This window comes from Centruroides vittatus, unplaced genomic scaffold (assembly GCF_030686945.1).
Source record: "Centruroides vittatus isolate TY-2023 unplaced genomic scaffold, ASM3068694v2 scaffold_769, whole genome shotgun sequence".
NCBI classification, from domain to species: Eukaryota; Metazoa; Arthropoda; class Arachnida; order Scorpiones; family Buthidae; genus Centruroides; species Centruroides vittatus.
Window position 1 is genome coordinate 3,372,312 of NW_027122717.1, and position 17,199 is coordinate 3,389,510.

Here is a 17,199-nt window from a genome sequence, read left to right on the forward strand (position 1 = left end):
CAGAAGCTTCTGTTGGGTGAACTTGCCTTAAGATGTGCTTTAAGCTTCTTAAGGTACTGATGTATTAAACAATCATACACATGTGCACTTGTGTTAAAAAAATCCACCAGAATCGCATCCTCCATGTCCCAAAACACTGTCGCTATAACTTTTCCTGTAATGATATGTTTTTGAATTTTTTCTTCTTCAGTGATGATGTGTGATGCCATTCTATCGACTATCTGTTAGAATCACATTCAAAGAAATAAACTCAAGTCTCATTCCCTGTCACAATTTTTGCCAGAAACCCCCCTTCCATATTAGAATGGTACAACAGGTCAGTGGCTATTGTTTTCCTTAACTCTTTATCTGATCAGTCAATCTTTTCAGTATTCACTGTGCACAAACCTTTGAGTAGCCCAGTCTATCAATAATGGCCATCACATGGCCTTTACCAATGGAAAGCATGTGGCACAATTCATCAGTTGTTACCTGGCAGTCTGCAGGAATGATCTCATTGACTCATTGCATATTCCATGGAGTCACTGCAGTAGCTGGCTGGCTGGCTGCTCTTCATTAGCCAAGGAAGCAACAAACCCAGTGTCTAACAGAGCTGATATCCACTGTTGCATCCCAATAAACATTCTTGAGTCATTCTTCAATAAACATTCATAATGAAAATTAATGTTTCACCTTCTGCAGTCAGGAATTCTATCACAAATTGCTATATTATAAGCATGTCAATGTCAGTCATTTTCTAAAACAATGCAGTGCTGCCACCTGTTGACTTACAAAGCTGTTATTACTTGTAGCCAAAGGACTACAGATAAAGGTAGGGGAATTGAACCAAATTCAAATTTCTTATACTAACAACTTATTTAACAAGAAAAAAAATAGAAGGCATTACTTTCTGACTATCCCTCATAATTAAAATTTTATCCTTGATATTAAAGATCAAATATAATTTTAATAATTTAACAAAATTACCCTCTTCTCAATAACTGGAATGAATTATGAAGCACAATCAACAAAACCTTAAACAACCAGTAATGAAATTTTAATGTAAATTGACAAACATTTTCGGTCTTAAACAAGATCTGCAATTAATTATTATTATTCTGTAATATGTTATGTCTTATATTTATATCTGTTTTAATTTTATACTTCTTAAAAATACCACCAATTATTTTTATTTATAATTTTTTTGTTTTACAGCATTATATTTTCGTTCTAATTATTTAAAGTAATTTTTTGAAAAGTTGTGTTCTGTGCATTTCAATTTGGAATGCCGTTGTTGACCTGATGCAGATCTTGTTTAATAATTTAATTAATTACATTTTATTTTATTCAACTGATCCAAGAAATTATTTTTCATAATATAATCTGGCTAAAAGTTTAACAGTATGGAGAGTAATACAGCCTATTTGAGATAAAATACCAGCAGAAATTATAGACAGCCAATGTATGAACATTGATATGATGCTTGTAACTGTAGAAATAATGTTTGTCTGTTTTGCTAATGCTGAAGTTAGAGATTTTATGGAATGATGCTAAAGTACTAAAGTAATTAAGAGCATTGGATCATCCACATGTGGTAACTACCAAAAAATTTAGATATACAGAAAGAAACTAATGGGATAATATTTGAGAGCAAAGGATGCAGAGTCATTAAGTATGGCATGAAAATTCTTACATCTAACTCCCTGAAAGTCTTCATTGATTAAGGGGATTTGCTGTATTCTTAATTACAATTAATAACATGTATTAATAACCTTTTATTGAGAGTTACTTAAACATCTAAAACCTCAAAATGCAGATTTTAATCAAAAAACATTTTAACTCTACATACATTACAAACTCAATCATCTGAAATAATTTTCAGAAAGAAACAAAGTAGAACATATAGCATTATATACACCACAGAGTATATATAATACACAGAGACCCAACTCTCCATGTAACCGGAAATTACTATGTAATCTGTTGTTCGTAGTGCCACAAAACTAGGTCTTATACACAACATTAAATTGGATTTTGAGTAAATCAATTTACTTTCAAATACAGTAAGTGTATTATACAATTTTTCAAATACAATAAGTGTATTAAACAATTTTTCCCATATAAATTAATGTAAAATATGATAATGCATTCCATTCCAAAAAAATACTCAAATATTTTATGTATAACATTTATTTAAAGAAAATTATACAATACAGTAAAGTCCTGTATAACGTGCAAATAATGCAAGCAATAACCCTCGAACTTTGTCAATCAGAGGTATATGTTTTTTTTTTTCAACTTATAGGCCAAGGTTTAAACTTTCATAAATTGTGTGATAATACAGGTTTTGATAACGTGATTTCCTATAATGTGTAACAAATCCCCCGCATTGTATGGGACTCTATGTATTGTTAAGGATCATGAATCATCTTCATCTTTTCTTCTAGCATGGAATGAACCAACCTGGAATGTGAATTTGATTGGCAAACAAAAAAAAAAAAAAAAATCAAAATACAGTAATTTCTAATATATTTTATTACAGCCTTTATATAGCCCAAGAACTTGGCATATTGTTTGGCATGTTTATTATATAATGGGCTATGGTTGTTGATGTTTATATGTAATATGTCTGAACACAAGTTTGGAAAAATGTATGATCACAAGCAACACTAAGATGCTAGTGAAATGAGTGCTAAACACAGACTGATGTAGCATGTGCACAATCCAGGACATCCCCTCTCCTTATCACTTGTTATGTGAAATGTTGCTCGTTAAGCAAGTCATTTTTTACAATTTGTTTTGCTCATTATGCAATTTACTTGTTATGAGAGGTGCTCATTAAATGAGGTTGCACTGTAGTGCTGTTTTCCTCAAACTTATCACAATGACTTCTGTATATTATAACTCTCTTTTTATTCTTTTAACAAAATGCATTTCAGACTCATATTGTTCCCCTTCAGTTGTTATATAGTTGTTACATAATAAAATTTGGTGAATAAATCAAATAGTAAATACAAATTTGGTCTTTAAAATTCTTCAAAAACCTTATTAAATGTATGCTGTAAGAAACTCATAAAAGCTCTCTGTAGTTTACTCATACTTAAACATGTGCTCATCTTATGGTATCTATCTTGTGAATTTAATAAGGTTTTTGAAGAATTTTAAAGACCAAATGTGTATTTACTATTTGTTTTGTTCACCAAATTTTATTATGTAATAACTATATAACAACTGAAGAGGGACAATATGAGACTGAAATGCGTTTTTTTAAAAGAATAAAAAGAGAGTTATAACATACAGATGTGAGAGCCTGGACTTGACAATACAGTTTTGAACAAAATTTTTGTCGAAATTTATTAAAACTTGCTATAATTTTTCCCATGATTATTAATCGTAAAAGGATATGATTGTATCTCTCAATGGAGTCACTTCCCTTTCTCAGGTGACACATCGAATGTGTCAACTGGAACCTACAATCAAAATTCAACCATTGGTCCCGACTTATGACATTTCCAAATAAGGGCACGAGAAGAAACTGGAAGGACTCCCTAATAAAAAGAAGGGGATTGATGATGATCACCATTTGTCACCATCGAAAGTTCACCATCTTTGGACTAGTGTTCTCACCCAATCTTTTTGGATACTGCTTAAGCCACCGCCCACCATCTATTGTCTTAAGACATCAAGAAACTTTCGCACTCTTTAGACTTGTCGAAGATTCTAACGAACAATCTTGCAGACCAGAAGTTCATCGATCCTCTGAGCCTGTAATGAAAGAACCAACCTTGATTTAACTAAGGTATTTATCAACTTGTGGACTAGTGTGAACTCTCTCTCTTTCGGTCAGGGATCTGCAATATTAATGATAATAGCTACCTTGTAGAGATCCTTATAAAATTAGCATCTAGCTAAGATCCTTACATAACTTATGTAATGCAGACTGCATTACATAATACAGAAATGCAAACTGCTTATGTAAATAAATGGGTATTGTTTAATGCTAAGTTTGTAGTTGAGTGCACTTCTTCCACTGGCTGTCTCTCAACCCTTCTCCGCCCCAAATCCAAGAACCCACACATGTGACTGCTCGTGCAAAAATGATCTTAACAGCCATCGCAATTTCTGTGCCCATTGAGACACAATGGTATCAATCCTGACGTGGCATCAAAGAGGTGCTGACCTTGCGGTCACACAGAAATCGTAGTGATAAGTTTGGGAAAACAGCTGGTTGCTGAAATAATAATCTGAACAAATCATTGATTGTTCTGAGCCTCTTGAATCAGTTTCTGAGTGAGACAAGGGACAGAAAGAAAAGATGCCTATCCATCAGCCTCATCTAATCCAGTGTTCTGCAACCGTTTTCTACTTGTGGCACACCTATGACTCAACACGACTCAACACAGCACACTAAAATGTTATTCCCCTCAAAAACATATATGATACTATTAATAGAATTTTGTAATGCCATAAACCTATTATTATTATTATGTTGGGCTTTGTGAGTTATTCTCGGTTGACACCGATGGCCGTGTAGTATGCCGGACCAGAGTCAAGGCATAGAAATTTCAAAACAAGACAAAAATTAAATAAGTGTGTCAGTATTCAGGAATTTTCTCACAATATGACATGTATTCAATATAGTGGCCTTCTGTAGTGTGATGTATGTGTTTCTATTCAATTATAATGTTCCCAGGCTATTGTGTAGTGTGTGTGGTATGACACCTCTAGAGGAGAGAGCAACAGGTACAATAAGCACCCTATTCATCCTCCACAGATGCCTTATTTCCTGGGCGAGATCTGTGTACTTGCTGATTTTTTTAGTGCATGTGTTTTGTACATTGTGATTGTTTGGAATGGATATGTCTATAATGTATGTGATTTTATTGTGTTTGTCAATGAGTGTGATGTCTGGTCTGTTGTGGTAAATTGTTTTGTAATTATGGCTCTGTCATACATTTTGTGCATGTTGTTTTTCAATACTGTCTGTTGAATGTAGGTCTATTTGTAATATGGTTTGTGGATGTCTACTAATTTGTGTTTCTTTGCAAGCTCTTGATGTATTATATTTGCTACTCGATTATGTCTATGTAAATTACCTGTCTGTGCCAAGAGCTTGCAACCAGAAATGATGTGTTTTATGGTTTCTGGCATGATGTGACATTTTCTGCATGTGTCATTTGTGAGTGTTGCATCTTTGAGTATGTGTTTTCTGTAGTTTTTAGTATTTATGACCTGATCCTGTAAGGCAATCATGAATCCTTCCATCTCCCCAAAGAGACATCCCCAAGTTAACCAGCTGTTTAATGCAGTTTTGTCAACAAAATCCTGGGCCGGGTCATAGAATGCCTGCCATGGAGTGCCTCTCGAGCCCACGATTGTTTAATGGTATTTATGCTTTTTATATGTTGTGTTGTGTCCGTACGACATATAGTGTAAGTTTAATGGTGTGTTATTCGAGTCTGCTAGAGTTACTGCTTTATGTAACTGTAATGTTTCTTGTTTTCTGTGGAAAAACTCTTGCAGTGACTGTATTTGCTTGTAGTGAAGGTTAGCTATGTAAATTACCATCTTTGCATGTCTACCATTTTTACATGGAAGGGTTAATCTTTCTGTGGCAGATTTATGGAGATGTTGTTTATGCTTAGTAAGTGTGGTTCTTGTTTTCCTTTGGAGTTGTGAAGATCTGTGTGAGTCCAATGTATAACTCCAAAAGAATAAGTGAGTACTGGGACGACATATGTGTTTATTGTATTAACATCATCTTATTTCATCAGTGCTGTGGCAGAGAATGAAATACAAGTATAAGAGACACAACAACTGTAATAAAAATATATAAATAAAACTTGAAATTAATAGAATATGTAAAAGTTTACGTCACACCTTTCACCTTGCAGCAGCACACTGGTTGCAGAACACTGATCTAATCAATCAATCAATACAACAGGTAGATGGTGGTAGTAGACCACACATTTGGCACTTAGAAAAGCATACGAATTCATGAAAAAAATGGCAAATTTTCATTAGAATTGTTGACATGGGCATGATAAAACCCAATAATCTTGAGATTCAATAATGAATCTCAAGAAAATTAAAGCATCAAGGACATCCGATAATATATTGCTATTACTTACCTGAAAATTAAATAGAATACAGGAAGAGGAATCAGTAGACCATTATCTACACAAACTTCAAAGAAAAAGTAATAGATAGTGTCAGATTGGATGGGAGAGTTCATATTATTGGTAAAAGAGAGAAACAGAGATGGTGCCAGTTCCAAAATTGTTCAGGTAAGCCCCTCACATACTGTACAAAATGTGATGTGATTTTATGTACTTCTTGCTTTCCTCAACTTCATAAATGATTTCATTTCATATTGTTTGTTTGGATTTGAACAATTCAAATAAAGCAGTTTTTGATTAATAATTGAATATTTTTTATTCTAATTCGTCATAGTAATAATTTATACAGTATTTAAAAACTGAACAGAACAAAGATAAGGAAATTAAAATCAGCTGTTTTCTGTGAAGGAGAGCACAAGTGCCCAGCATCCTATTTATATCAATAGAACAGTGATTTTTTTCCATTTCTATGAGTTGGAAATGATTTACACTTTAGTAATACACTATTCAAGACACTGTTAAAATGGGTTTATTATATTTTAATAAAATTTTAAAAATAAAATAATTTTGGCATTAACAGGCTAGGGAGATATTTAAAGACTATTATTAATAAAATTTCAAATATTTAAAAATTAAATACATTTTTAACTTTGGTATTAGAAAATGAACAGTTTTCAAAGTTTATTTTTTTAAACAACAAGAATAGAATGAACTTTGTTTTGTTCCCTTTATATTTAAAACTGGCATTATTTTGTTTTTATTATTGAGCTATTAAATATTTAAAATTCTTTTTGAAATAGATAAATAAAACTGTTGTATACATAAAGTAGTAAAATAAATATGCTAATTTAAATGTTACATTATGAAATCAATACAAGTTTATCACTGTATTGATTTCACAATATAAGTAATAAAATTTCATGAATGCTGTTAAATGGAACTAAAAAACTCACCTCATTATCATTTCCTCCAGAAGCAAAGAACTCTCCAGAATGTGAAAAAGCAACTGCATTCACAGCATCCTAAAATTTTATTTCAAATTAAATCTAAATTATTAACCTCAAAATGCAATCTAATTCATTTAAATTAATTATTAACAACTACATTATCATAATCAATTAAAACATGTTTTAACTATGCATATACAAGGTATTCATAAAAAAAATGATATGGTTTTACAAGAGTGTAACTATGTCATTTTTTGATGAGAAAACATAATGCAAGCATTGATTCATCACTAAACTGTCCAAGTTTCATCTCATATAGAGAACACGTATGAATGTTATCTTATGTGACTAAATCATCATCACTCTGCCTCCTTGCCATATTTGTGTCATGCTATTCATGGGGTGTATATAGTTTGGCTTACAACTGAACATTTATCATATGTAAAAAATGGCATTTTTATCAGGTTATTTAACAACTCTTACTGGTCGAGACACTGACTGGTACAAAAGTAAAATTTAATTGTGAAGTTGATCTGTACAAAGATGACTTAAAATCGTTCTTAGAAGATGTACTGTACTTCGTGGCCAAAGACAGAATATGATGACATCTTATAATTTTGCTTATGAATATGTATTTTTTACTATATTATGTATACATTTATTTATTATAATAGTGAAAAACTTGTATAATCAATTTAGAGAAATTTTAATTTTTACATGTACACTTATTGTTCTTTAGGCTTCTTTCAAAAATAATTTATTTAATAACCTTCAAAAATTTTCATGACACACTGGTTGAAAATCACTGATCTAAAAAGATACTTAACAGTCAAAGTGCAACCAGGATATACAAAAGACATTTCCATAAATAAAAATTTTATTAAGTAAACATCTCTTCAATCTGAAAAATTCTTCAGTAGACTACCTCACAGCCAATTTACTTAATCAACAGTTAAAATAGCTACCATTAGAAAATTCAGAAAAAATAAAAATTTTGTCATGAATTAAATTTCATATTACCTGATGGCCATGCAATGTATAAATTAATCTTCCTTCTAAGAGATCAAAGATTTTCATTGTAGTATCTGAAGATCCAGTAATAATATGATTTCCAGACGGATGGAATGAAAAACTATTTACAGGACCATCATGAACTGAAATTTCAATTAAATTATAATTTAAAAAAAAGTAGTAGTAGTAGTAATAATAATAATAATAATAATAATTCAATAATAATAATAATTACATCCTGTATCGCAAACAAAATATACAAACATGTTGAAGAACACGACATTCTAACAGAACAACAAAAAGGTTGCCGTAGAAATCACAAGGGATGCAAAGAACAGTTACTCATAGATTCAGTCATTTTACGGCAAGCACACAAACAACACAGAAACATACACATGGCATATATAGACTACAGAAAAGCATTCGACAGTGTTCCACACAGTTGGCTGCTACATATTCTACACATGTACAAAATACATCCATCACTCATTACATTCTTCCAAAACACTATGCAGCACTGGAGAACAACACTACATCTCAGGGTTCATAACACTTCCATACAAACAAACCAAATCTTTATTAGGCGAGGAATTTTTCAAGGAGATTCCTTGAGTCCTCTCTGGTTCTGCCTAGCCTTGAATCCATTATCCAACATGTTAAACAACACACAATATGGCTACAATATCAGGCATGAAAAAACAACACAGTATACACTGTCACATCTCATGTACATGGATGACATAAAACTTTATGCATCCACACAAAAACAACTTCATCAACTCCTACAAATCACACATTCATACACCAAGGACATACAAATGGAATTTGGCCTAGATAAATGCAAAACAGTTCACATAGAAAAAGGAATCCTGAAGAAAGAAGATTTTGCGCTTGGAAATGGAGACATAATTGAATCCATGGAAGAGGGCGAGTTCTACAAGTATTTAGGATTCCAACAGGCCAAACTAACAGAACATACACAAATAAAGCAAAGATTAATTAAAGAATACCAAAGTAGGTTAAATGCTATTCTCAGAACACAATTAAATGCAAAACACACAGTTAAAGCAATAAACACATATGTCATCCCAGTACTCACATATTCTTTTGGAGTTATACATTGGACTCACACTGATCTTGAGCAACTCCAAAGGAAAACAAGAACAACACTTACTAAGCATAAACAACATCATCCTAAATCCGCCACAGAAAGATTAACCCTTCCACGTAAAGATGGCGGACGTGGCCTGATTGACATAGTTAACCTTCACTACAAACAAATACAGTCACTGCGAGAGTTTTTCTACAAAAAACAAGAAACATCACAATTACATAAAGCAGTAACTCTAGCAGACTCGAATAACACACCATTAAACTTACACTCACATCATATGGACACAACACAACATATAAAAAGCATAGACACCATTAAGCAATCGTGGGCTCGAAAGGCACTCCATGGCAGGCATCCTTACGATCTGGCCCAGGATTTTGTTGACAAAACTGCATCAAACAGCTGGTTAGCTCGGGGATGCCTCTTTGGGGAGACGGAAGGATTCATGATTGCCATACAGGATCAGGTCATAAATACTAAAAACTACAGAAAACACATACTCAAAGATGCAACACTCACAAATGACACATGCAGAAAATGTCACATCATGCCAGAAACTATACAACACATCACCTCTGGTTGCAAGCTCTTGGCACAGACAGATTATTTACACAGACATAATCAAGTAGCAAATATAATACACCAAGAGCTTGCAAAGAAACACAAATTAGTAGACATCCACGAACCATACTACAAATACATTCCACAGACAGTATTGGAAAACGACACGCACAAAATGTACTACGACAGAGCCATAATCACAGATAAAACAATTTACCACAACAGACCAGACATCACACTCATTGACAAACACAATAAAATCACATACATTATAGACATATCCATTCCAAACACTCACAATATACAAAACGCATGCACTGAAAAAATTAGCAAGTACACAGAACTCGCCCAGGAAATAAGGCATCTGTGGAGGATGGATAGGGTGCTTATTGTACCTGTTGTTCTCTCCTCTACAGGTGTCATACCACACACACTACACAAAAGCCTGGGCACATTAGAATTGAATAGAAACACATACATCACACTACAGAAGGCCACTATATTGAATACATGTCATATTGTGAGAAAATTCCTGAATACAGACACACACACTGATACACTTCTTTAATTTCTGTTTTGGTTACTATGGCTTGACTTTGGTCCGGCATAGTACACAGCCACCGGTGTTAACCGAGTATATCTCACTTAACCCAACATAATAATTAAAATAACTAAAAATATTAATTAGTATTTTATTAGATTGTAACTATTAAAAAAGCAGTTTTTATGAGAAATCTGACATGTACAGAAGTATAATTGATCTTAGAACAATTAATCACATAGATGATCGGCCGAATGGCTAAGCGGTCAAGGGGGCAGCCTACCACTCTGAGGGACCCGAGTTCGAAACCCGACGGGTCAAAAAATCCCCAGGAATTTTTCGGGGGGTGGTCCATTCAGATATGTCAGGCCCCGTCCCTCACCACCTAGCCACTCCATTGTAGGCCTGGCCAAACCCATAATGGGCTTGCTTAAAGAGGCCCTCTTAGTGGCCTCAGGGCAAAAAGAGTTTAAAAAAAAAAAAAAAATTACATAGATGATCAATTATATATTTTAGTGCACAAAAACTATTTATTGAACAATTCACCACTAATCAAACATATGGTTTTACTCTCATGCATTCAAATATCCAAAGATATATGAATATAAATACAATATTATTGTATGTTAAAACTGATATTAAATCATATTTGAATAACAGACTATTCTCTATTTAATTTTATATTAATTAAACTTAAAAATTCTACAACAACATTAATTTCGTTTATTAATTAAAAATTATAAATGTCAAATCTGTCATTCCCAATAAGTGTTAATATCATAATAAAATGATAAATTAATGTCAAGAAATGATAATTTGGAGATCATATTGTTTTGATATAATCTAACAATTCTTTTTATAGATACAATTAGTAACCAATTAAGAAAAACAGAAAAAACTGTCATTGCTTACTTACACATGAAATAACATTCAAATATTACCAATTAATTCAGAGTTTTTAAAATAATTAAACATATGCATTTTTTTCAAATGACCTTTCTTTTACAAAACCAAAAATATGAATTATAGGTTCAAGTTTGGGTCAGAAACCTTAGGAATTTTTCAAGGATACTCTGTCTGGATATGTTGATCTCTAACTCTCCTCACCATCTGGATGCCTCATTGCAAATTTGGCCAAACCCACAACAGACCCAGAGAAAAACCTCTTAGTGCCCACAGGGCATAAATAGAAAATAATAATAATGAAAACAATTAAACAATACTTGTCTTTTCCTGTTATTTCAATTTATTACCTATGCATACATTTCACTATGTAAATTTGTTTGTAAACTATAAAAAATTAAAGTTCATTAACAATTAAATAATTTCTATTTATTTTTTTTTATTGTTTATGTATATGTACAGTACCTGTGTATATATTTATATATTTTTATACAATTGAAAGCTACTTTCAAAATAGAACCCTGAAATTTCTGTTTAGGTATTGTTCACCAGAAAGACAAACAGAGGATGTCCTCAATAATCTGTTCTGGATCTTTTTTATTGAAATATAGTGCTTAACATGCTCATTAAGGAAACTATAGCTCATGGCATTGATGTTTTGGCTTATGCTGATAATGCAATATTTCTTATTAAGGGCAAGACCTTTAATACAATAATCAAAAAGGCAAATGATGTACTAAATACTGTGTATAAGTGGGCAGTTGAACATAAATTGGAAATTAATGGACAGAAAACTGAAGCTATGTTTTTTGCATATGTATAAAATTAATATATTTAATGGTAGGTTAATCTATAATGGAAGTGCAATTGAGCTTGTTAACATGATCAAATTACTGGGTATATATGTAAACAGAAGTCTAAAGTGGTATGCACATATTATGTATATAGCTAGAAAAGCCAAATGAATACTATTGGCCTTAACCAGGTGCTTTAAAGTGATGTGGGAATCAACCTATGAGATACTCCTTGATATTTACTTGAAGGCAGTTCAACCAATGATTTTATATGATGCTGAAATTTGGGGACTAGCAATTAATATAAACTGTTACTGTAATTCCTTAAGGAAAACTCAGTTATGGATACTTTTAAGAATGATAAGATGATACAGAACTGTTTCAGATGAAGCAGTTAATATTATCTCAGGTATTCCTCCTGTTACATCTCAAAGTGCTGTAGATCACTGATAAGTTAAGAAACAGAGAAAAATTATCTAATACGGTATTGAGGATGTTGAGAACAAAGAATAATGTTTGCTTTCATCCATCATTGGAACTAATTCATGTAGTAGATTTTAAAGATATATTAACAATTCAGAGTGCATCTGTTATACAGATGGTAGTAAAACACTGACTGGTGTTGGAGCTGGATTTGCAGTATTTCACTATAATGTTTTAACACAAAGTTCTAGTTATAGATTAAGTAATTATTGTTCTATATTTCAGGCAGAATTATATGCTATAGACAGATTTTTACATTGCTTATCACTTGATATTATGTTTTTTAATACTGTATTTGAATGTTGTGACTCCCCATCAATAATTTTGTTAATTTATTGTTGTGACTCCCAGTCAGTGTTGTTAATATAAAATGCAATAGATTATAAGATTCTACAACTTATAATGGAATTAAATAGTAAAGATGTTAAAGTAATATTCTCCTGAGTTAAGGGGCATTCTGGAGTAATTGGAAATGAAATAGCTGATAAGTTAGTTAAAAAGGAACAACAAAATTGCTTGAATATAAGCTTGCCTGAACTACATTAAAGATCTTACAAAAAAGAAAACTATATGGAATGCAAAATACAGTACATCAGTACAAATTCTGATATATATACATGAATGGAAAATACAATGTTTACTACAGATTTTGTAAACCACAGTTTCTTTCAGGATATGGTGTTTTTTTTTAGAATATCTTCATAGATTTAATGTTAGTAATAATCCAGTGTGTCAGTTTTGTCAAGAAAGCATAAAAATTGCCATACACTTGTTTTTTAGTTGTCCTAACTTCCATGTATGTAGTAGATATGGAATGAAAACTCAGTCTAATGATAGTGCAGTAATTTATAATAAATCTTTGAAAATACTTAAGTCTAAATATATTATGAAGAATGTACAAAAATATTTACTGCTATATAATATCTAAAGTAATATTGAATATCAGAATCACTTCAAAAACCACTTGAAATTACTATTTGTTAACTTTAGAATGAATTTTATAATTTTTGTCTCACTTTAATACCTGCATTTAATCTAATTATATATTTTGTATCTGTTATATTCAAATGTGCTAATTATATAATGTCATAAAATGATACTATGCTATACGTATGTGATGCATGGATTGTGTACATGTGTGTAAATAAATAAAAAATATTATTATTATTGTGTGAAATTTTTAACTGAAGTGGTGTACTAGTCATATACTATTATAATTAAATATTTAAATATAACATATATACAGTAGACCCCCCTATAACACAGGTTCATATAAGACGGATTCGTATAATACGACAGAAAAATTGCAATTGTGTTCTTATAACATGCTAAAAGAGGCTCATATAACACGGTAAAAGAATGAGACAGATCGTCATGGCTGACTTGTGTCTTGACAGGATTGATTGAATCTGGACCAATAGTGGACATTGCACAAACCGTTGAGTTTAAACGAGCAGCGAACCTACTAAAAACATTTATTGTTCAACGGTCATAAAAATTATATTTCTATTAATGATGTCTCCAAAGTTCAGTGAATTTTTCGTAGAAAGAATAACTTACCAGGAAATCCGTCCGCCATTCGATGAGCTGCTCCACGACAAAAACAAGCTTAAGCATGGCATCTTTGAACGGTGCGCACTCGGTAAGTATTCCTACAATTTTTGTTTATAGCATAGTTTATATGGATTATTCCCAAAAAATTATACGTGTTTTGGAAATGTTCAAGTCAAATTAGTGTAGAAATGATTAATTTTATGGAAGAAAACCTTTCAAACAGCCGTACTCCCTATAACCCGGAACATATCTACCATGTTATGGGAGATCTACTGTATATATATATTATATAATTCTATATATTGGTATACTATCATAATTCAAGAGATATCTGTATATCATTAATTTTACAATAATATTTTTTGTAATATAGAAAAATTAACTTTATTAAATTAAATTATAATTAACTTTATAATAGTAGCATTTTTTATAAGAATGAAATTTTAATAAGTGTACAGTTACCTCTATAAACTTGGAGTAATTTTTTCATTCTCAAATCCCATATTTTTATAGATCCTTCCACTCCAGAAGCTGCAATACATGTTCCACTTTGATGAAAAGCTACACAACTAATGTACCTGAATAGAAAATCACAAATAATTAAAGACTTCTAATATAAATATAATTAAAATTTTTTCACTACTATTATAAACCATTAATAGATTATTATTTTTATTTTAATAACTCTACATAAAATTCTTGTTCAAAGAAAAACTACTTCATAAAATTTTAAAATACATAAAACTATAAATCTATAAATTAAAAAATTAATTTTAAAACTGCTGTCTATTTATTATATTCATAAAAAACTGTCTTCATTTATAATTAACCATATAATAATTTAACACAGAAAATGTATATTTTGAGACTTTTGTTCTCATTCATCAGATTGATAAAGAACAATAAATTGAAATGCATTTGTAAAAAATCCTATGGATCTGCTCATAAATGCTCAGATTCAACTGCTGATTTACCAATTGCTGGCAGACTCACAAACAGAGGGATAGGTTAGATAGTGACTGACCAACTACTAATGATGTCTTCACTGTTACCAAATCAGTAAGGATCAGAAAGCATTTCCAGACTATAAATTTACCCTCTTAATGGCCACAGACCATAAAATATTTTTTAAAAATTCCATATTTAAATAAAGTACTAAAATAAATACATAGATTATTATTTTGAATCTATTTAACATCAAACTCTTCAATTAAAATATTAAAGATCTTAATAAATTTTAAAAGAGGCATTTGAAACAGTTTTTTTTTTTTCCATTTGTCCTTCCTATCCTATCTATTTGTCCTTAGACCTTTATCCTATAAAAATTGGGGTTTTTTTTCCTGTATGTATGGATGTTAGTGTGTATGGGGAGGCCAAATTTTGTTCATCCTCTTTGAAGCTTAATAACTCCTGTGTTTTTTGTCGAAGATTTTGAAATTTTGCAGGCAATTTGTGTATTAAGGGGATTGATGCTATTAAATTTTGGTGATTAAAGAGGGGGTGGGAGATAAAGGGAGTCGTGTGTCCTATCTCAATTAGGGCTGGACTTAATGATCATTTTCATCATTAACTCATCGTAGACTGCATATCTTATTAAAACACTACACTCATGACACCTTATAAATTTGCAGCCGTGTTTATTCGGTACGAACGAACGTTTTCGGTCGTGTTTAACGACCTTCTTCAGGAAATATCCAAAAAATTTCGAACACAACGAAAATCTGCAAAAACAAACAAACTTCGGAACGTTTTTAAAAATATTCTAAAGAGAATTGCGTGCGCCATCTCTACATCGATGCGTATTAAATAACACATTACATGAGAATAAAATAAAAATAAATAACAGACAATGAAAAGTAATATGCTCCTTGGAGACATTAAAAATAAAATACAAACATAAACTATGGTGCAAGCTGAACGGCGCACAGAACATAGGGAAGGAGAGGAGCTGTGCAGAGACAAAAAACTACGGTTTCTGTCCTTGTGTAGGCTTCCGCATATCCGCTTTTCTGAGGTTTACATGTCGCCTGAGCGCCAGGCTGCAGATATTTTACTAGCCTCTCTGAAGTTGATAGATTGTCCTTTCTGGCTTGCTTTGCAGATATGCCAAGCTTCTGTATAACGGAGGTGCTTTACGTTGCACTGTTTGTACTAATCTTGCTTGGGCCCATTCAGCTTGGACTTCTTGGGGATCTGCCAGGACGTAAGTCGCCAATGCAGTGCATGGTTGTTCGCTTCTTATATTTCTCTGATGTTCCGCCAGCCTTTCCTTGAGTGATCTTCTGGTGGCTCTGATGTAAAATAGCTTATTTTGCCTCCGTGTGTCCGTAATAGGGATCCTGTAAACCCCCGGAAGGGAGTTAGTGTCCATGGCGTCTTTATCCGCTCTTAGCAGCTGGTATATAGTGGGATTCCGTTTATATATTATTCTTTTGTTTGTGGCAGTTCCTATACGTTTATAGATGCTGCCCAGTTCCGCTCTGTATTCCATCAATGTAAACTCCTCTGTATTTAGGAGGTTTCGCTCCTTATTGCGTGTCGTAATCTCGCTAGTGAAAGCTTTAGGACTAATCCCGTTCTTCTGAGCTAGCTTAATGATGTAGTTCATCTCTTCGTTTTTGTCTTGGGTACTACTACAGTGTGTGTGTGCTCGTGCAGCGAGCGCTCGGAATGCTGCGAGTTTGTACGTCGGCGGGTCGTGCGAGTTCCATGGGATAAAGATTGGGTTGTAAGTAGGCTTTCTGTATACCTTAGTACGGAAAGCTCCTTGGCTGTCGAACTGTATAGATAAATCTAGAAAGTGTATAAGCTTATCATTTTCTTGCTCGAGTTCGATCTCGAGGCCGAATTTGTTATCGTTGATGTCCGTTATGAATTGGTGTAAGTTGGGTTTGACATTCCAGAAAACAACCACATCATCAACGTACCTTGCATATGTTAGGATTTGCGTTGCATATTTTGGCAGGAGTGCATTCTCCAGAGTTCTTAGAACCATCTCGCATAAAGTACTTGCCAGGGGGCTACCCATGGCTACACCCTTCTGTTGCGTGTAAGCGACGCCATTAAAGCTAAAGATGGATGAGAATGTGGTTAGGTGCGCCATCTCTAGTATTTGTTTTCTCTTCTTTTCTGGGGACTTGATCACGGTTAACAGGAAATCCCTTAGATGACAGAAGCATGGTTCCAGCTTGAC

The 17,199-nt window shown here is 32.5% G+C and overlaps 1 protein-coding gene across 1 annotated transcript in view; it reads right to left on the minus strand.

Moving 5' to 3' along the window:
* Positions 1-17,199, minus strand: part of LOC136989793 (POC1 centriolar protein homolog A-like) — a 46,930-nt gene that overhangs the window by 19,142 nt on the left and 10,589 nt on the right. The window contains exons 8-10 of the mRNA XM_067288067.1: positions 14,469-14,584; positions 8,066-8,199; positions 7,052-7,120 (exon numbers count right to left, since the gene is read on the minus strand). Of these exons, the coding sequence (XP_067144168.1) occupies positions 7,052-7,120; positions 8,066-8,199; positions 14,469-14,584 (319 nt within the window). The remainder of the gene's footprint in view (positions 1-7,051; positions 7,121-8,065; positions 8,200-14,468; positions 14,585-17,199) is intronic.